At 43.0% G+C, this 22756-nt stretch overlaps 1 protein-coding gene across 1 annotated transcript in view; it reads right to left on the bottom strand.

Moving 5' to 3' along the window:
• Positions 1-357: 357 nt before the first annotated feature.
• TRAPPC2 (trafficking protein particle complex subunit 2) overlaps positions 358-22756 on the bottom strand; it is a 97886-nt gene continuing 75487 nt past the window's right edge. The window contains exons 3-5 of the mRNA XM_085622493.1: positions 19698-19842; positions 11220-11305; positions 358-817 (exon numbers count right to left, since the gene is read on the bottom strand). Coding sequence (XP_085478619.1) covers positions 719-817; positions 11220-11305; positions 19698-19842 — 330 coding nt within the window. The 3' untranslated portion in view covers positions 358-718. The remainder of the gene's footprint in view (positions 818-11219; positions 11306-19697; positions 19843-22756) is intronic.

Here is a 22756-nt window from a genome sequence, read left to right as displayed (position 1 = left end):
GAGCCGCTGTTGTTTTAGGCAACTGAGGTGTGTCACGCTATTTTCTTAGTGCAAAAAACATAGTCATGCGTTTCGCCATATCATGAGCAAAATTAAAGATATGCATTTCCCCAGTTTTCCAGAAATGTTGTATTTACACAAAAGCATACTACTCACACGCTATATCTGTTTGTTTCTTTTTTTATGTGCAAATAACATTAGATGTTAGTCAAATGAAAGAGTATTTCCTCTCCGCGTTACCAGTCAGCAGCTGCTGCAAAATAAGCCGTCTATGTGCCATCACTTTCACACTAGCTATCCGAACTTCTACCATGTTTATTTTTGTAGGAAATGTGCCCTGAAAATAAATATGCACCCTTTAATGAATGTGCAGTATTTCTTCTTTTAATTGTGGTTACATTTCAACGAAACGTTTGCAATTAAAAAATCATATACATTTAACAGATAAATAACGTATTCTCTTCAGGTTGGTTTACAAATCCTTCGAAGGGAGTGCACGTGACAAAAATACTATCATGACTGGAACAAGGAAGACAAAAAACACGATAAGATCAAACCAAGCAAATGGCAGACAAATAATCTGTTTACGATATTATTAAAGCAGTTATAATAGCGACCAGTTGTAACTGCAGTCTGTACATCATTTAGCGTGCTGATTTAATGTAAATGTTTATGAATGTAAAACAAACCAGCGCATATACATTTTTTTCTTCTTCATTTAGCTCAGAAGGTGTTTCTTTCCGAGGAACTGAACTTTTCTGTCAAACGCACTTGACCGGACTGGAGAATTTGGCTCATAAAATGGGTTCATTGCGAACTGGGGGGAAAAAACAAGAGATCGATATTTGTCAGAAACAGACTTGCATAAGTGGACGGTAAAGCCCTCTCACATAAAGAGGGCACTCGCAAATCGTTTTCAACACAGACATCATATTCGTAGTCGTCGACAATCTCGGGCATCCAGAGAGGTAACTACAATACATTTTTAGCATGCTCTACCTGATAATAATGCCCTGGGAATTGCAGTTTTGCTATTGTTTAGGAACGCACTTTTCATCATGTTCACATGTTCACATACGACACATAACCGCATCGTCAAAGTCCTATCCTAGCTGACTATTTGCACTAACCATTTCCTACCCCGAAGCCCTTATCTGAAAGGTCTATGGCCAACCCACGTCACGCCTGACAATGAAATTGGTATATTTAGTACTTTTTCCTTTCACAAAGACACTGCCTCGCAGTGTTCACCCAGCTCAAAACTCGGGTGTACAATGTTCTTGTCCCATCATGATTCATGGGGAACACAAATTGGTGCATAGATATGAACGACAAGCAAACATGCTTCCTCTCATGGTAAACATGAAGCACGCACCAATGTGCACACAAATGACTTGGACCTTAAACCTAGTCAACCAAGAGCTCATACCTCTGTCCTGGTCTGATCATGGACTTCTCTACACTCTGTTGTACAATCTGCAAGTCAAGAATCAGTTCACATAGTCGTTCATTAGACCCCTCAACAATCAGCAGCACATGCTCTAGTCAGTGTGTAATGTCGGCAGAGCAGCTCAGCGTGGCTAGAACAGAATACCCTTCATGTTAATTAACAGTCACTACCCTCTAATGCAGCAATCACTTATCAGCCAAGAATGCAATCAGCAAATTGTTCCCCCATGATCTTACATATCAGAAGAGAAAAAAATGAAAACTCAAACAATTCTGGAATAAGACAAAATACAGTGCAAACCTCACAACTGGGGATACCATAATGCTGTTGCATGAACACAGACACCTGAATGACAAACGCCACACCAGGTAACAAACGACTCCAAGCAGATACAGACTTTGTTGAAGGGTGTTGGGCAACAAGGATGACTGACCACTGCAGTCAGCATATTCAATGCATTTAACTGCTGCCACTTAGTCTTCACACATGGAATCTAAGTTGCGGAGACTTTGGTGTGGAGACAGGAGGTCTTCATGAAACAGTAGTTGGATTGGAAGGCAAGTGCGGTTTCTCAGAAACCCTGTACCATATTCTCCTAGCTCAATCCATCCTAACTTTCCTCAGAACACAATGCAAGAGAAGGAGTGACACGTACCTACAGGAGAACCGTATCCCATCGCAGCCGGAATGCATCTCCTAGTAACTTTCATGCAGGACAGTCCAGTGCGTAGTCCTTTTGACACTGTGCATTCTTGTCGATGGCAAACAGATCTAACCAGGGCATTTACTTCTGATCAAAGATGTCTCTTGCAACCCCTGAATAGAGATGCCACATGTGGTCGACCAGCCACCATCTGTTCAGGGATTCAGAGATCCTGCTAGATGTCTGGCTACCAGAAATTTATTCTGCTGGTCCAGCCACCTTCTGAAATGAAGGGCCTCCTGGAACAGGATCGAGGGCCGCACAACAATCTGCTTGTTGCAGTACCATGTGGGTGCATTGTTGTCTGCTAGGATCTGTACCAGCCTCCCCTTGATGAATGGCTGGAATGCTTTCAGGACCTGATGCAGATGCTCCAGAAGACTGATTTGGAGATGCCTCTCAGCTGAAAACCAGGGGTCTCTGATCTCCAACTCCCTCTTCATAAACCCCAAACCCAGCAGCAGTACATCTGCCATACATTTGAGGTTCTGAGTGGGGAGTGGAAGATTGGCCTGTCCATGGCCAGGCTGGCATTTGTCTTCCTGAGCTTCCTCTGCAGGGCCCGCATATACCATCTGGTGTTTAGAACGAGGAAGATGCCTGTGGCTAGAAAGCAAAGAAGCCTCAGAGGCGTCCTAACAGCGACCCCTCTACCCCTAAAGTACTGGGCCTGCTGTTGCAGCACAGGTTGGGAGGTCCGGTGTTGTCTTAATGCTAGTCCCATGAATCACCCCTAAACTTCCTGTACTATAGGTTCAACTGCTTGATGAGAGAGAAGAATCCCAAGGACCATGCTGTGGCTCCACTGTCCTGAAACCGATCAAGCCCCGAATCAGCCTTCTCTCCAGTCTGGCGATGCCAAAAGGAATGAAAATGTCAATACTCCAAACCTGTAGTAAAGCAGTCAAAGTGAATGGCTTCTAAGCAATACATTGGTGGAGATAACTGTGCCAACAGCATTTGTGGTGTCCAAGTCAGTGTGAAAGACATACTTCACTGCATCCTGGCCACCAATTTGAGCCAACGAGGCTCGGAGATCTTTCGGGAAAGCGGTCCATAAAGCATTGGTGTACCTGCCCAGAAAGCACACTGCATTCAATGATCTTGAGGATAAACTAGCCATAGAGAGCATTCTCTTTCTGAAGGGATTAACACATTTTAACTCTCTACCCAAAGGATTAGTTAGAAACGCATTAGGAGTGACTTTACTTGTCAACGTCTGTACCACTATGGTTGCAGGTAGAGTATGCAGTGTCAAAAAACTGAGATCACCAGGAGCCGGATTATGTCATCTGTCGACAGGCCAATTGACTGGGGGACCCAAGAACAGCTGAGACCACAAGACAGTGAGAGGATTCGTGAGGGCATTGTTAAACGGCAATAGCGACTCAGAAGAGGTGAGACGGGTAGAAGCATCTCAGTTAACAATTTTGCCTTAGTTACAACCTCAGACAACTGTAAATCCAGCGGTTCTGCTGCCCTTCGTAAAGCTACTGAGAAAGAGGCACCTTCCCGCTAAAGTAGTTGAACTTACCTTCCCAGTGATGCTGGAAATTGCCAACATCTCCTTAGCAACAGGGATAATGCCGCCCTCATGGAAATATGCGATGGACAGGTCCTGCTTAAAAAAACCAACCTGGATCCTCTCTGCCTTGAGGACTACAGACCCATATACTTACTACTTGGTCTGAGTAAAGTGGTAGAGAAACATGTAAACAAACACCTATCGGAGCTCCTTGAATCTTCGAATAACTTGCTACAGCCGTAGCGGTCATGCAATTCCCTTGGTGGGTACGGAGAACAGGGTCAATGCACTGAAATTGTTATGGTTTCTGTTTATTGCAGGATGCAGAGAAAGAGTTATATACTAAAGTTGTATCTGATCACAATCCTCTAGATTTCAAAACTCTAAATAGTTTCAAAAAATCACCTATGTCAAAATGGACATTTGATAGGGCATTACTATGAGGCCCTCAGTATAGTAGTTATGTAACAACCTGGATCTCAGATTTTTTTTCATGTTCATTGAAGGCTCTTCCGGGTCTGATGTAGTATGGGAATTCTTCAAAGCCGGGATTAGAAGCATGACTAAAGGATACTCATTCTATCAACAGAAATGTACCAACGGACAGATGCTTAAGACGTATGTTGAACGTTCAAATTTAGAGAGGAAGCATCAGATAGTCATTGCAAAAAATATGAGTCAGCTGAACAAAATTTACAACAATCACTGTGATTAAAGCCAATTCTCATAGGTGGTATAGCTATCAATTGGCCAAAAAGTACAGTCTCCAAATTACGAAGCTATGAACACTGTGAGAGTATTCGTAAATTATTTGCTCTTAGATAAGACATGATTCAGTAAGGAACAATCATTGATGATGAAGGAGATCTTGCATGCGATAGTCTGGAAACGGTCCAGCTTTTTCATAAATATTATCAAACGCTTTATACGCAAAACAATAATCCTATCTACTAACAATCAATTCATATTTGCATAGTGTCAAACAAGTTACTTACCTTCGGTAATGCTTTTTCTGGTGGCTACAGTATCTGCCTGTGGATTCCTTACCTTTTGAATTACCCAATGCGCTGCATTCCAGAGGAACTTTTCTCCTCAGCTCTCCCACGTCGACAAGGACGTCACAATGGATCAGCTCCGCATGCGACTCCGCGTGACATCATCGGAGCCATAAGAAGACCTCGCCGGCGTGCTCACATCAGTTCCACCTATTTTTTTCTGTGCCTTCGAGGCGAATGAGTGAACCGACAACATTTATACAAGTATACACAGCATAAAAACACAACCCAAAACTGGAAATTCTTCATCATAGGCATTTCCTAGTGCCAAGTATAACATGATTCCAACAATAATTCACATAAGATATACATTGATTATTTTTCGGTATAAGCCGACAGGCAACAGGGAGGCGGGTGGGTCAGTGAGGAATCCACAGGCCGATACTGTATCCACCAGCAAAAGAGTTACCAAAGGTAAGTAACTTTTTCTTTTGATTGATACATCCACCTGTGGATTCCTCACCTTTTGAATTGAATCCCCAAGCAGTCCCGCTCCCGGAGAAGGGTGCCTGCCTATATCAAAAAATCTTGCAACACAGAACAAGCAAAATGGCTGACCCCACTCACCTCGGAATCCAAGAAATAGTGCTTCAAAAAAGTGTGGAGGGAGGCCCAAGTTGCGGCCTTGCAGATGTCTACCAAAGGGACACTTCTAGCCAAAGCCGAAGAAGAAGACTTAGCTCTAGTAGAATATGCCCAAATACCCTCAGGAAGCTCCTTCTTGGCCAAGGCACAGCAGATCTTGATGCACAGGATGATCCAACTAGACAGAATTCTTTTGTGGACAGCCTTGCCCTTCATCTTGCCCACATATCCGATGTAGAGTGGATTGTCCACCTGAAGTCCTTGGTTCTGTCTCAGTAGAAGCTGACCGCCCTCTTGGGGTCCAGGCGATGAAGTTTCTCCTCCTCCTTTGAAGGGAGAGGGTAGAAAGTGAGTAAGTTGATGGACTGCCCCAAGTGGAAAGGAGTGACCACCTTAGGCAGGAAAGCAGCTCTGGTTCCAAGAACCATCTTTTCCGCATGGAATGATGTAAAAGGGGGCTTGGAGCTAAGAGCTGCAATTCACTCACCCTTCTAGCGGAAGTGATTGAAACTAAACATATAGTTTTAAACACTAGAAACAATAAGAGAATACTATGTAATGGTTCAAAGGGTGAACCCATTAAGAATGTGAGAACCAAATTTAAATCCCACTGAGGCATGATATAAGGAGTGGGAGGAAGCCTATTAGTGCGACCCTTAATGAATCTCATAACTATGGGAGATTTAAACAACGAGCGTTGATGTGGTTAGCAGAGAAAATTCTTCAAGGCAGACAAGTAGCCCTTAACAGAAGTCACTGCACAACCCTGTTGCACTAGAGAGAAACTAAGAACATCATGGTCCTGTAAAGGATCCATCGTTCTCTCTCCACACCAGTTAACATACTTGGCCCACCAACCAGAATATACAGATTTGGTGGAGTGTCTTCTGGCTGATAATATAAAGTCCACCACAGCCGCTCCATTCTGAAAAAGTTGAATCATAGCCTGGATGTCGTAAACCCTCTGTGGAGGCGGGATTGCACGACTCACAGTAGTGTCCAGTACTGCCCCTATGAACAGGTTGTGCTGAGAGGGCACCAGGTGAGATTTGGGTACATTTATGGAAAACCCCAACTCGAACAACAGTTGTGTTAACTGCAAATGATGCAGCACCATCTCTGGGGACTTTGCTTTGAGCAGCCAGTCGTCTAGGTATGGAAAAACCCATTGAGATGAGTTGCCACCACCGCCATCACCATTGTGAAGACTCGCTGTGTGATAGTAAGGCCGAACGGAAGGACTGCAAACTGGTAATGTTGAGACACCACCATAAAAAAAGAAGATACTTCCTATACGACTTCAGGATGAGAATGTGAAAATATACATCCAGTAAATCGATAAACACTATCCAGTCTTCCTTTTCCAGTACAAGAAGAACCTGTGCCAGAGTCAACATTTTGAATTTCTCCTGTTTGAGGTACAAATTAAAAAGCCTGAGATCCAGGATTGGTTGTAAACGACCGTCCCTTTTAGGGATCAGGAAGTACAGAGAGTAGAACCCATGACCCCTTTCCTGCTTCGGAACCACCTCGAGTGCACCCTTTTGTAGCTTCTCCTGCTGGAGAAGCAGAAGATGCTCTTCTGAGGAAGAGCCCTGATGGGGAGGAAAAGTAGGGGGGAAACTCCCGGAAGTTTAGGGCATACCCATTCTCTATTATGTTCAAAACCCAGAGATTTGTAGTAACAGACCTCAAATGCTGTAGAAAATGGGAGAAGAAGAAAGAGAAGGGGGGAGGGAGGAAGAAGGAGGGAAGAGGGAGGAGGAGGGAGGAAGAAGGAGGAGGAGCAGGGAGGAAGACGGAGGAGGAGCAGGGAGGAAGAAGGAGGAAGAAGAAGGGAGAAAGAGGAAAAGATGAAGGGAGGAAGAAGAAGAAAGGGAGGAAGAAGGAGGGAGGAAGAAGGAGGAGAGAGGAAGAAGCAGGAAGGAGGGAGGGAGGAAGATGAAGATAAGGAGGAAGAGGAGAACCCCCCAGATGACCTCTGCCCTTTCCCCTGTAGGATCTATACAAGGGATTTGTCTGCTGCTGTTGTGGCTGTTGCCTGGCAAAAAAAGGCCAAGTTTCTTCCAAAGCCACAAAACGCGTGGAACTGCCCAAAGCTCCCAGACTGAGATTGAAGTCCCGAAGACCTTGCTGTGGCTTTACTGTCCTTAAAGCACTGCTGTGCAAAGTCCTGCTTTAGCCTCAAACGGGCGAGATCCATCCAGTAAAGTAGCCTGGACATCAGGAGAGACTCCGGAACTACACAACCATGTGTGTCTCCTAGTAGCCACAGATGATCCTATCGCCCTGGCTACCAAATCGGGCCTGTCCAATCCGGATTGTATCACTTAGCGGGCAGCAGCTTGAGCATCTGACAACACCTCTGAGAAATGCCCTTGTACCTCCTCAGGCAATTTTGGAACAATCTCCCTGGCTGGGTCCATGAACGCGTGAATGTAGCGACCCAAAAGGCATGTGGCATTTGGGGATTTAAGGGCCATACTCCCCGACGAGAACACCTTTGCCGATTGCTCCATGAGTTTTGACTCCCTATCCGCAGGCGTTGATGGTAAGGAACCTGCAGACTGCCTCGAAGAGCACGAACCCTGGACCACCAAGCTCTGGTGAAGGATGGATGGACAGAAAAGCAGGATCCCCCGGAGCCACCTTGTACCTACTTGCCATGGTCCTGGGAACTGCTGGAGTGGACATTGGGTTCTGCCAGACATCAAAAATGGGCTCCGTCAGCGCCTCATTGAAGGGAAGTAAAGGTTCTGAAATAGAGGAAGGAGAATGGAGCACCTCCGTCAGAATGTTAGACCAAAACTCCGCTGTAGTAAGAGAGAACTCCAAGAGGTCCGCAGCCTGTCTGATCACAGTGTGATATGTGGTCACCTCCTGCGTCTGCAAGCCCTGTGATGATGAAAGCTCCCACTCAGGAGATGTGCCCAGGCCACTAGCCTCCTGTAAACCCTCAAAATACGGGTCAGGACCTCTACTTCCTCAGCCCCTCCATGTTCCTCCTGGTACCCTTCTTCCTCCAACAGTCTTTGCGCCTCTCTCTGAGACCTTATCCTTGGAATCGGCATCGGCGGCACCAGACGCAGCGCCAGTGACTTAGGGATTGCGATAGAAGGGAGGTCCCCAGGAACAGGAGTCGAAGCCGGTCGAGTCGCCGCCAGTTCGGAACCAGACGGTATTGGGGATGAACCATCTAGAGGGGTTCGTCCCTCCAAAAACTGCAAAGTCATCGGTAATCTCGGCATCGGAAGAGGCCAACTCCTTGGTGCAATAGGCATGAAAGGCATGAGTGGTGCCTGGGGAAAGTGAGGTGGCAAACCTCCCAGGGAATATGCCAAAGGACCCATGGGGCCAACAGGTGCACCAGTAAGGTTTGCTGCTCTGGTGAATAAGCCAAACATCGCATTTAAAAAATGCGACAAATCCGATCCCGGAGTCGGGAAAGCAGGATATGTAGGATACGACTATGAAGCCGCTCTGGGAGGCCCTACATTTGGCTCCAGTTGAGGCACTGGAGACCCCGGAGCCAGAGGTGGAGTTGTCGACTTCGGCAACAGTAAAGGTGTTGCATCGCTCGGAGCCGGTGGAGTCACTGCTCTCGGAAACGGGACTGGAGTCACCCCAGGTGAAGGAGTCAGAGGTTTCTCATCTCTGCGATGACGTCTGGGACTTGGGGACACCGACTTCGGAGCCGCATCCCTCGAAGAGCAACGCCGAGAACCATGCGCCGCTTCTTCTGATGTTTCTTCGAAGACCTCGAAGTGTGTGGAGTCGGCGACTTCAAGCGGGTCCTTGACCTTCTGCGACCTCTCTTCTGTTTTTTGGCTTTGGCCAATAATATTTTGGCCTCCCTCCCCTTCAGCGCTTTTGTGTTCATACGCTTGCATGAAGTGCATGTCTCTGCATCATGGTCCGACGAAAGACACCATAAACAATCTTCATGGGAGTCAGTGATGGACATCTGGCCCTCACATTCTCTGCACGGCTTGAAATCTGATTTTCTCGGAGTAGTCATATTCGATGGCTACAAAGTCGCAACAACAACAACAAAGAATCTCCCAGAAATGGAGAGCCTGGAAAAAAAAAGTTACGCGGCGACGGCGTGGAAAAAACGGAACGGACGTCAGCACGCCGACAAGGTCTTCTTATGGCTCCGATGATGTCACGCGGAGACACGTGTGGAGCCGTTCCATTATGACGTCCTCGTCGACGTGGGAGAGCTGAGGAGAAAAGTTTCAGTGGAATGCTGAACATTGGGGAATTTAAAAGGTGAGGAATCCAGAGGCAGATGTATCAATCAGAATTACATCTATAACTGATAAAGACAGAGGCTCTGGATATACACATCACTTTGAAAAATATTAAAATGGCCATAGAATTGCAGCGAGCTAGAAAAACGACCCAGAAAGTATTCCTCTTGAGTTTATTACTAACTTTATTTGCAGCAGTTCAAGCCGGTCAAAATCCTCCACAATCTTGGTAAATAACAAATATTGTCTTTTGCTTGAAAAAATAAATAAATTAGTAATGAGTCCAGGGTTATATTGACCAATAACTTTTTATAAATAATGATGTTAATATCTGTTCTAAAATATTGGCTGCGCATCTGAGCAGGACATTTGCCAGACTGGTTGCTCTATGGCAACATGAGTTTGTACAAGAAAGAGGTTCTACTGATCATGTCAATAGGGCTGTTGGCTTTTGGATCCGGTGGCCGGTAAAACCCTTCAGCAGGGTCCCCTGTACTTATTTGTCAGAGACAATGAAACATATGGGATTTGGCACATCATTTCTGAATGCTGTTCAGATTCTTTACAAACAACCTCAAGCAAAACTGCAAAGAATTGGAGAAAAAAAAAAAGAAATTTCAAGAGGGAGTCAACAGGGCTGCCCCGATCACCATTGCTCTGAGCAATATATATCGAACCATTCATACTAAAATTAATAGAAAATGATAAGATCAAGCAGATTTCATTAATGACCATATTACTAACTGCTCCCAAATGCGCATATCTCCCTTATGACCACATCACCAGATGTTGCAATGGTAGAGATAGAAGCCGAGGCAGACAGATTTGGTATGGTTAATGGCTATTTGCTGAATACAAGTGAAACAAAAATATTATTATCCAACTATTTTATGGAAAATAGTGGACCACAGAACAACTAACGTAGCTGTATACTTAGGGATAAAATTGTCACTGGAGGTTAATAAATTAATCTCTGTGAATCATAATCAGCTACTGATTCAAACAGAGAGTAGGCTAAAAAGATTAAATAATGTACATGTAACCATTATAGGTAGGCTTTTTTAATACAACTACTATAAACAAATATGCTTTAAGATCCTGTTTTTCGTTGGTAGGCTAAGAAAAAATTAGGCCAAGATGCTACATATTAAGAAGTATAATAAGTATATACCGTATGGAACTCTAAATTATTTCCCAAACTTTTCAGAGATAATTATTACAAGTTAAGTGTAAAAGAAGGTATTTCATTGTTGGGCGATATATACAGCAATGGGTCAATTTACACCATAGGCACCTTGCAAGAAAAGTTTGCCCAGCCCAAATAATTATTTTTTAAATATCTACATGTATGGGATTTTATCAGTAAACTTGCAAACAATGAGCTGGCTCTGGCTACGATCAAGCTGCTGCAATAATCTCCAAATAAAATGCAATGTTGATTAATATACACCTTTTTGGAATTAGGAAAGGATGATATAGCAATTCAGAACAAAATTGAGGCAGGAGATTAAACATATGTGCGGAAAAGGTAAACAATGAAGAATCTATAAGGTTAGGCAGCTAAATAGCATAAATTACCTATATTGTCATAAACTGTTTCACATCCTCATTAAGTCAAGAATATAAATATGAAAACATAACTTCTTACCTTTATGTACAAATCATAGACGTCATTAAAGAAGTTTTTGATGCCATCTTCCTGTCGTACATCATGAAGCATGAGAAATCTCATATGTAAGATAGTTAAGTAAACAATAAAAGGAGAAAGTATGGGAAAAAAATGCAAGCACATTAATTGAGTGTCGCAACATAAAACATCAATTCAGTGTTCACAAATTCTGGGTTTTCATTGGTTACAAATAAAAAAAATACACTCACACACACATATTTTATGTTTTCTTTATAGCGGGAACATTACCCTTCGGGGTATCAGAGCGCTTTACAGAATTACAGCGTGCGTAGTAGTAAAACAGTATTGACTGAAAATTCACTAACAGTAGGATAAAATAGAACCTTCGTTAATACCAACATATTGTAATAGTTCATGCCAGTGCAGGTACCAAACAGTGTTGAGAAGCAGGGGGGACAAGTCGGTAGTGCGCGGAAGAGCGAGCAGCCAGAGAGTATTCAATCATGTGAACGACTGGGGAGATAGGAGTTATATGATCAAAAGAAGAAATTAGTTGATAAGGAATTCTTTGACTTCTTTCTTGAATGATATGGCTGAGGAATTTGTTCTGATTTTAGGAGGTAATTCTTGGGGCAATCCCAGGGAAGGCCAGATTGTAGGCTTTCTTCTTGTGGAATCTCTGATGTTTCATAAAAAGGGTGTTGGAGATTCTGGATGCTCTGGAACCACTTGAGAGTTCGAGTTTCTGGACAAGATCATTAGGGGTATTCTGGTGGAGGGCTTTATGCGTCAGGCACACAATTTTTAGCTGGATTCTAGCTTTGTAAGTGAGCCAGTTGAGGAATTTGAGATCCAGGGTGACGTTGTTGTATCTTTTTGAGCCGGTGATGAGTCTAGCGGCAGAGTTGAGCGAGGTCCTTAGAGGAGCAAGTTTGGATCTTGGCAATCCAGATAAGGTTTTACTACCATACTCCAACCTAGGGATCACCAAGGCTTGTGCAGAATGTTTGAAATAGTTGGGGGGGATGAAAGGGTTTAATTTTCTTAAGATACTAATTTGGTGATTTGCTGCTTTGGTGGAGGCACTGATGTGTTTCTGCATGTTGAGATTCTTGTCAAGAGTAACGCCCAGTGACTTTGCACTCCACAAATCATTGACTCCGCAGTTTAGGGCAGTAAGCTATTTGAGCCATTTTTCGACGATTAGTGACTGGTTGGGTGGGGCGATTAGAAGGAGTTCGGTTTTTTGAGTATTTAGCTTGAGGTGATTAGTTGTTAGCCAGTTTTGAGTTTCCATTAGTGTTGTGTTGATGGAGCGGATGTCATCTGGGTAGGAGAGTTTTAGGTATAGCTGGGTATCATCCACGTGCATGTAGTATTGAATGTTAGATGAGCTTAGAATTTCTGTTAGGGACTCAATGAATAGGTTGAAGAGGGTGGGCGAAAGAGCTTAACCCTGTGGGACCCCAAGAGTGATCAGCGTGGACTGAGATAGAGAGAGATTAAGCTTGACTCTTTGAGATCTGTAGAGGAAGTATGAGGAGAACCATTTAAGGACTAGACCTGTAAGGCCCATACGATGCTCCAGAAGATCTAGGAGATTTGCTTGCTGAACTGTATCGAATGCTGATGATAGGTCAAGGAGGGCCAAAAGACAGGCTTGGTTCTGGTCCAGCATTTTTAGTGCATCATCTACAATGTGAGTCAGAGCAGATTCAGTGCTGTGCCCAGCATGGAAGCCAGATTCAAATTGGTCTAATTGATGAAAATGATCGATGTGGTAGCAGAGTAGAATGTGAACACATTTTTCCAGGAGTTTCACCAGGATAGGGATATTCGAAATAGGTAGGTAGTTGTTAAGGTCAGTTTGGTACACTTTTGTTTTTTTAAAGAATTGGGATAACTTGACCGGACTATAGGCAGTCAGGGTTGGAGCTTGAAGAAGGGAGGCATTAACAATCTTGGTCCAGATTGGGAGTATTCCGGGTATGATTTCCTTGAAGTATTTCGAGGGAAAAGGGTCATTGAAATGGTTTGAGGGTTTCAGTTAAGTTAAAATTTTATGAATGGTGCCTTCATCAAAGGTTCTAAAAGAGCTCCATGCAGCGTTGTTTTTGGGGGGAAAGGCTAGGCAAGCATATCGGGACACAAGACCTGGGAGGGAATGGGCAAGGCTGAGGGGGGATAGGAAGTTGTTCCATGGCCAGCTGCAGATCAGGTCTTATGGATTCTGCCTTCTGCAGAAAGGAGGCGGCAAATTCCTCACTGGGGTCGGTTACTGGCTTGATCAAGTTGGTTTCTGAAGAAATTTGCATTTGAAGTTCGGATGTTTTTGTAGTAACTGTTCCTAAGTGATCTCAGTTGCTTGAGATGTTCAATGGACAGGTGAGATCTCCATTGACGTTTGGCTAGTCTTGGGCTATGTCTTTCTGTGTTTAGACTAACATTGTTTGGAGATTTTGGTGGGTATTCTATTTAGTTGGAATGAGGCAACTGAGTCAAGAACAGATTTCATGGAGCCAGTGTAGTGATTTGTAAGATCAAGGACATCTGCGAGCTCTTCAGGGGGGGTCAAGATGTTGTGACAGAGAGAAGACAGTATGTATGTGTTTTTTTTCTTTCTCTCTCTCTCTGATTTGGAGTTGGAGTTTAACAAAACAGAAAACTCAAACCCCCCTGAAAATCCCTATAGCTCACCATGCAAACCATATCTCAGGCACCAAATATGGTGCTCTTAACCTCAACTTTGATGTGATCGATTACTTCACGATGGTAAAAGCATTATGAACAAAATGACTATTGATATACTAGGTATGTGTTGTACATTAAAAAACGTGGCCCTAAAATATTTTTTTAAAATAATATAAGATAAGATGCATTAGTAAAAGGCGCATTTAGCCCTTAGGACCTTTTTTAGCACTGAACAACAGAAGTCTATTTGTACCTATGTTAATGGTACTCATTTTAAGGAGGAAAGGCAGAATGGGTTGCCAGATTTGAACCTCTGACCATAAGATCAAATATGGACTCCAGGAGCACATTCATCAAATCACTGAGCTATGACGCCCAGCTCCAACTTCTCTATCTTTCTCAATGTGGAATGATGCCTGTCATATCATTCTGAAATCGTTTTATAGCCCTTACCAAACGGATGAGCAGCAACATTTTTTTCTAGGAGACTGCCACAGGCCTAGGTATGATACTACATCAAACCTGAATGCTCCGGGCCAGACTGATAAAGTTTCTGATTATGTATGCAAGCGGAATCACTTCTGGATGATCAAGAAATTTAGTGCAATAGCAGCATTTGTTTCTTATCTTCTTAACGGATAAGGAAGCAATAAGGGTGCACTCCCTCAATAGGCTTCAGAATGCGTCCCGATTATTTTGTTTAGTAAATACGTGTGTGTTGCTTCATGAAGTTAAATTTATCAACAGTTGTGACTTGGTAAGGACTAAGGAATTGTCAGATATATATTAAAACCATAGCATCTTAAGAGTGTGTATCATCTTTTTGCATCACTGCACATACAAACACACCTATATTGAACATACAATACATTTTCATTTTTTAACATGCAAGTGAGAGAAGTTGTAGTATGAATGCCATTTAAACTTATGAAAAACTGTTCCATTGGGGAACAAAACATTTAAGAATTGCTTCAGCTTTTACCAAAAACAGAACTAGGAATTTCATTAGCGGTCAGCGAACCTCATTAAAGGTTACAGCTTCCCTGCACATGGTAATAACTACTGTAATCCTACTTCTAAGCCGTCTCAACTTACAAATTTCAGGAAGAAAAATGGACAACCATCTTATCAGTAAGGTAAAATTACTCATCTGTAATCCTACTTTTCTGTCATCTGCATTCTTTCTATATCGATACACAGTATTGAAAAACCCCCAAATCACTGAAATAAGCAGGTTGTAGTTTTGCAAAACGATATTTTGCACCCCATCATGCTCTGCTTATGTTCTCACGTATTACATCACTCAGGACATGCTAAAGGACATAAATGCAGACATCACTCATGAAATTTCAGTCATAGCCTCCCTGCACCAAAACTGCACCAGGACTTGGGCTCAGCGTATAGATTCCAACAAGGCACTGCCCCAACCCTCTGCAAGCATCAAACTTCTACTGAACACGATTTTCAGCTATAAGTAGGAAGTGACCCTGGAACTAGCCTGTGGCCAGGGTCTGCACTCATTTCTCCACAAGTGATTAACCCTCACAATGCACAGACTTTGGACATACACAATAAGAGTTGCAGCACCTGGCTCTGCTTCCAGTAAACAATAGGGATTGGGCAGTGGGCTTGCCCTATGTCCAGACCCTGCAGCCAACCATCAGCATGCAGTCAACCATCCCGCATGTAGGCATAACTGGACCTTACAACAAACCCCCTGTAGGCAGCTCACCCTGTTGCATACAACCTTCTGCACTTTCCCGGTGGGGGTAGCCCTCAATATTATTCATAACCAATAAAAAGAGCTGCAATCTCATCCTTTTCTAAGGAGATGGGAGAGTCATACAAATGCAATCAGTAGACATAAGAATAGGATGGAATAGAGCCTGAAATATGCATACCCATTAGAGTCAGCTTTGCTGCTAGGACAGGAGGGGATGGAGCAATTTCGTCTGAAAAGTCCATTCTGCATTTGCACAAACATTATTCAAGTAAAGCAGGAAATCCTGCGTTTTCATGCTGTAGAGTGCAATACCTCTGGTGAGCTATTAGTAAGGCATACTACTAGAAGTAGCCCAACGAAGCAGTGACTATTAATATGCCTATGCCTATGAGATGCCATCACAATTCCTTAACAACTTCTTTTTAGGTCTCGTCTGAGACAGCGCTTTAGCGCTGCTCTCGCGAGAGCTTTTGTAAATAGGGGATCTGGAAGTGCAAACGAGTGCTTTCAGGCCTCAAAATACAGTGCATGTGCGCCGAGCGCGCGCACCATTTGGCAGCCTGAAAGCACTCGTTTGCACTTCCAGATCCCCCACCATTTGGCAGCCTGCACACCATTTGCTTTCACTGCCGCTTTGATGTTTGATCGCGATTGCGATCACTTCCAGTTTTGCGGCCGCACGGCCGCTTGTTTTGTTTGGCATTACCCACTTTCAAAATGTTCTCATGGGTTGTTTGGTCCGAATCGAAATGCACCCTCCACCTCCTAATGACTGACTAACATCTAAATTCGGCTCTTCTTTGCAGACACGAGAACTCATTGGTGCACTTCGAGTCTTGCCTCAGTCAAATCACTTGACTTTTTATTTTACAGAATGATTTTCCAACTTTGCAGGATCAAGTCATGATAATCGTGCATTTTAAACGAAATCACTTGCTAAAATCGAAGACCCCCTCTTAAATCATATTCACCATCTCCTCTTTTCTGAGATTCCTTGTGCCAATTTATACATTTCGCTAACTGAAGTAGTTTTGATTGATACATTTTTTACTTTTATGTCCAGTGCAGATTCGGCTTTAAAGAAACTTTACAGTTCTCACTTTGTTTGCTCTTTTGTTAGATCTAGTTGGCTGGATCCTACTAACTTAATTAGCACGTTGTCCCTGTGCCATGAGGGTGGTGGGGGTCGCTGTGTGATCTGATTACGGGGCAGAGGAGAGCTCAAAAGACTAAGCCCCTGGCCACACACAGAGAAACAGCGGGATTGTTATTCTGCCTGCCTGGCCTGGTACATCAAGCAGGGTTTAAATCTGCGGCGGGATGCTGCCCGGAGCGACCCTGCTCTCTGCCAGCAGGGCTGGCACCACCCACCACCAGCCGGAGCCAGCAGCCGCCAAAGAGGACAGACACTGAGGCCTCGTGTGCAGGGACTTCACACCTCAAACCTCTACCCCACCGGAAGCTTGTCCTCTGCCTTCCGCTCCATGTTGGCTGGAGATGCATCGATGGGCAGTCACTCCTCATAATTGCTGACTAGTGCATTCAAGTATTTCTAAGGCACTAACGCGCGAAGCCAGGGGTCAGCACATGCAGTGTGCAGCAGAGTCAGGATTCTGAGTGTGCATGCACGACTTTCTATCGGTTGGTGCACACTGAGTGTACTCCTGATCTGCAAAATGAGCATCACTGTATTGTGATCTGATATCCCAAGTGTGACTCGTTCTATCTGATTGTGACCCGCATCCATACTCTAAACCGCAGCGCTATCCTCATGTGCAAAGGGGGCGTGTCTAAAGGGTTCGAAAGTTGTACAATGTGCTCGAGCCCGCAGGTGTGCCAGGATGTTTATGTAATGTGTGCACAGAGATTGGCTTATATAATTAAGCATAGGTGTCTCTTTGCATGGTTACTAATGATTTTTTACACTCTCTTACAGACTCTGTATATATAAATCCATATGCATATGCACATATGAAATCTATGAACTGAGTTTGCACACAAGTTCCAGATGAAATATACTTTTATTCAATTTCATTTAAAATCATAAAAGGACGATCCAGTTTACCCACAAAAATGCGTAAAAATTATTGCAGAGTACTAGTATAATTATGACATAGCATTAAACTCTTTAAAATGTGTTCTAAAAAGGATGTTAAAAACAATTTACATTAATTACATGTTGGCGTATGATGTCAGGCCCTACTAGAGGAAGCGGGCTTCGAATACAGTTGTGTTAGGCTGAGAGCAGGCTAACCACACAAGTTCCATTACTCTTGTAGAGCGCTACAATGCGGTCGGTTCAAACATTTGATTGTTGTGTTGTCATGCGCCAACTCCCAGTTGTGTACAGATTCAGTCCAAGGTGACTGTTCAAGCAGCTGGGCCTAAGTGCTGGGGCATTCTGGGAGTTAGTTTGGGAAGGCCTGGCACAAAGGACAATTTGGAAGTATTTGATGATTCATTGATGCTCATTAAAGTGTCACACGGTGGAACCTGAAGAGACATTTGCCCCCGAAAAGGTGCAATGTATCCAGGGGAAAATGCCTGGAAAGAGGGGAAAACCAGTGCAAGCTGGTGCGCAAAAAATGATTTCTGTGACAATGCTTCATTCCATGAGCCACAATGAGCCCGGCTCTGGTAATATTTCACCCAGTAATTACCGTACATTGTGGTATTTCCGTTTGTGGTATAACACACTGAAAGATCAGGACACATCTTTTCCAGGCTTTAGAACCTAGAGTCCGATGTTTTTCCACCAGTACTCATATTGCTGAAAGGAGGTTGTCTGATGCTGATCCAAGGTAGTCGGGTATCTTGTTATGGTTTAGTTTCACAAGGTATTTTGGGCCTTGAGACCAGTGTGCTCTTTGGGATGTACAGAGCATCCTGAATGTAACTCGTTCTTCTTTGGGCACCTAGACTCATGAAAAGCATGTCAGTAACCTGTGTTAAAAGCCCCATGTGTTCCTTCATTGCCAAAGGTAGAGTGTTGACAAACAGCTTGTCTGCTCCTTGCAATTTGATGACTTTGTCAGCACTTGAAGGCAATGTAAAGAAGCATTTGCAATGCAATAGGTCTCGCATTTGCGAGAGTTTGAGCTATTAGCATTGTAAATGACAGTGCCTTTTTATTTAGGTTTTAAAAAAACCAAACTTAAATAAAAAGCATTGTCTTTTACAATGCCAATAGCTCAAACTCGTATAAATGCGAGACCTATTGCATTGCAAATGCTTGTTAACACGAACACCTGTGATAGTCAGTTAACAGGAGTAAGGCCCCACTGTAAAAAAAATTAAAAACAGACCAGTAGCCAGGAAAAACCTAAAGATCACGAATAAGAAAGAACTTGCAATAAGATCTTACTCTATGCAGGGAAGGAGAAAACAGTGCCTTTTGAACCACTAATTAAACTTTGACTAAAACTGTATGAGATTTTCCGAAACCTCCTAGCTTACGTTTCATTGAATTAGAAAAATAAAAACAAAATGTTGCATTTACATAGACATTCTCTAACGAGGAGAGAGCTTTAATTTTCTCTGCCAATACAAAAGAACAGTTTGTGCATGCATAATTTATGCTTACTTAATTCTAAAAATTCAAATTGTGTGATTACTGCCTCACTGCTGTCATTATGAGGAAAGGACAGAAGAAAGCCATAAGGGGCCAGGGCAAGTTACGCCCCATTGTAGTAAGTGCTTTCCCTTCAATTAATAGGTCTATTTGTTTTCTTGTAAGTATAAATGTTTCAGTTGTTTGGCTTCTCAATGTTGACAAATATTCAACATTCCAATTAAAGATACGACATCCTTCCACAAACGACGTCACAAAAACGTGACATCTGAACTAGAAAAGCAATTCTTACACATTCACTGTACGATTTAGAAAGAACAGATCAACCAATGCAAACAAAAAAACAATTAACACGTGGACAACAATCACTGCAACAGTTTAGACTACAGTGTTTAAAATATATGTTGAAAACAATTAAACTGTCAAGAAGTTCAACCAAAATACTAACTGTTTTTTAAATGATGTAATTAGTGTTACTCTGGATCATCATTCCTTGTGGTAAAAAGGATATGCCCTGCGGTAACAAAAGCCGAGACAAACCATTCATTGAACTTATCCACAGTCTTCAAGTACATATTGTTGGACAGCCACATATTCTCATCAACTAGATCGAGAGCCGCATGAGCAATGAACTGGTTCAGGTGACGATGATCATCCTGCATCAGGAGAGGAACAACATTTACATTTGGTAACATTTGTACTTAAGAATCACAGGCTTAACGCATCCCCCCAGAATAGCCTTTCACCTGGCCACCAGCAAGAGGATCACATTTTAAATTAAGTATAAAATGGAGACGGCATTAAAAGAGTACACACTGAATTAGAGGAATGTCTCTAAAATGGTGTGTTCACTCGGTTGAGTAAATTTGATATATAAAAAATTCTAGGACGCATACCTTCAGTATCTCCTACTGTAGGAGAAGCTGGGAGTTAGGAACTCTGACTAAATGACAGTAAATAAGTTGATCATTTTAAAATGCAGTTAGGATGTTACCTACAATAACGAAATAGACATTTATTATAGGCAGGTAAACAGGCAGGTAAACAGAACAGTTAAAATTAGGATGTACACATAAAACCATAAGATAGTAGCACTTTCAGTGGCCAAGATACGGAACACAAATTTCATAGCTCCTATATGCTAGGCATTAGACTATTTATACCATTTGCCTTATGGCCCAATCGGACTCTGACTTTCCAAATGGTTCTCGTGTGTTCATTACAATCCACTTTCAGATCACTGAAAGCACTGCAATTCAAATCCAAATAACATTAACGTATTATAACCTCTGGTTTCCTTCCAGGGTCAGAGTGACTTTCCTCCAAATAATTCTAGAAGTTATTCAGGCACCTCTGATATTGGTGCTGAACCATTAATTTCTCCCATCTTGTGTCACCCACCACTTTGCACCTGCAGGTCTGCTACCTCTATTGCTGTCTCAACACAGTAATCTTTGTCTCTCCACCGCAAACCAGCATCAACGGTGAGGTATCTATGGCTCTTTCCCTCTGCACTACCCACGCATACACCCCCATCCTGTGCAGTAGTCCTTGTTATGTAGCTAGGCGTGCATTACAATAGTCACAGACAAGTGAACAGATTAATTATCTACGCTATTATAGAAGTACTGGAAGGTAAATTTGCTGTATACACCTAGATATCTAGAATGGGCATCTTAAGCTTTCTTGCCAACTGATGCTTGGGCAGTAGATCAGTCATGTTGGTCAATAGAAGAGGGTCAGGAAGGAGCAGCTGGTATAACTTTTCCTGGATGATTTAAGGTGCCGGTGATTCTCAAGGAAGGATTTGATCCCTTCAAGGGGATTCAGATCACCACCAAGCGTTGCAATCTTGTCAGTCGTTTACCACAGCTTCATAAGCTAAAGAAAGGCCAAGAAGTATTAACAATGCTGTTAAAAAATGTGTACAGAGACAAGAAAGCCTTCGCTGACGGCCACAAGTGTGATATTAATTCCATTCAAAGGTCTCAAACCTCACTGGTGAGCACAGAGAAGGTTTTGTCATTGTCTGGTTACCAAACTGTGGTCTTGCTGAAGTAAATTTGGTTTGGGGGAGAGGAATAGATACACTTTTGCAATCTGCCATTTGTTTTTATTCCTCTAAGAGGAGACTATTGCATTGATCATAAGTTTAAGGAACTAGGCGCTAGAGGAATAAAACGTTCCAAACCCCTCTGAAGCTGTGTACAAGTATGTAAGAATTCTGTGAAGCAGGGCACTAAGCAAAGGTTTGCCAGCTGGTTGCAGGATGCGATTTTATCTGCAGCTTTCCAAAGTTTAATTTAACGAAAAGGATAGACACGGAATTGTGTTTTAGCAGTTATAAGGGTAGGCAAGAGACGAAGCATGCTGTCATTAATGGTCTTTTGTGGTTTGCATTATTGGTCTACATGTTTAATGTTTTCGTATCAAAGCTCATTGCAATGATATTGCAATTAAAACAGGGTGTGCATATTATTTTTTTATTTTTTATTTATACATTTTCAAAAACGTGTACAACCATAAAGACATGAGCAGTTGTTTAGGCATATAGAGCATAGGCAATTCAATCAGCACATTACAACATTTTCATACCGAATTGCTATTGGGACAGACACTAATATAAAATTATTAAAGCCTAAAAAGGAAGGAGCGGAGCAGCACAGTGCTTAATAAGGCCAACAAATATCATTTACAGTAAGCAGGTAAGAGGTAAGTGGACCCTAGATGTCACAGGGTTTCAAGGCTCTGGGTAGTTCTTCAGCATAGCAAGTGAGTTGATCCCGGCAGTATACCATGTCCTGCAAACATTGTCTAGGTGTCGGCGCGAGTCTACCCCCCAGCATATAGAAACTCTACGTTTAACTAATAGTAGCACCACCAGCTTCCTAATAGAGGCTTTAACATCGGCAACATTTCCCAACAGACATAGTTGGGTAGTGCATGCTATGGGCATCCCAAACCATCAGTTGCAGAATGTGTGTGACCTGCTCCCAAAATGAGCTTACTTTCGGACAGGACCATGCTCTATGATGAAAATCGGCATCTGGGGCACCGCACCTTCTGCAATTGGCAGCTACACGTAAACCATATTTATATAGCTGAGCAGGTGTATAGTACATTTGATGTAAATATTCAAAATGTACCAATCTAAGATTGCCGTTTGCTGTTAGTTGCCCCATCAATCTACAGCAGTTACTCCAATCTTCTGACAGTGGTTCGGAGAGAGTTGCATTCCACTTATCCAATGCGCTCCCCCCCATGACAGCCCCTTCCTTCTGCGAAGTACAATACAATTGTGTGACAAGTTTAGCACGAGTCGGAGTGGTGTAGAGGAGTTGCAGTGCCTCCAAAGTTGGTGGTTCTGCAGGAAATTGTGGGTATAGAGCACGCAAAGCTGATCGCAGTCTCGTGTACACAAATATTCGCGTTGCAGCATTTTTCCCATCTTCAAGGAAAGCGGATACCTCCACAAATTGACCCCCAGGAAACACATCCCCCATGGCTGACATTCCTACCTCATTAAGAATTTTCAGTGCGCCATCTTCCCTAGTCACTGAGATCGCATTA

This window comes from Triturus cristatus, chromosome 8, assembly GCF_964204655.1.
Source record: "Triturus cristatus chromosome 8, aTriCri1.1, whole genome shotgun sequence".
Classification (NCBI taxonomy): Eukaryota; Metazoa; Chordata; class Amphibia; order Caudata; family Salamandridae; genus Triturus; species Triturus cristatus.
This window is presented reverse-complemented; position numbering and strand designations above follow the sequence as displayed.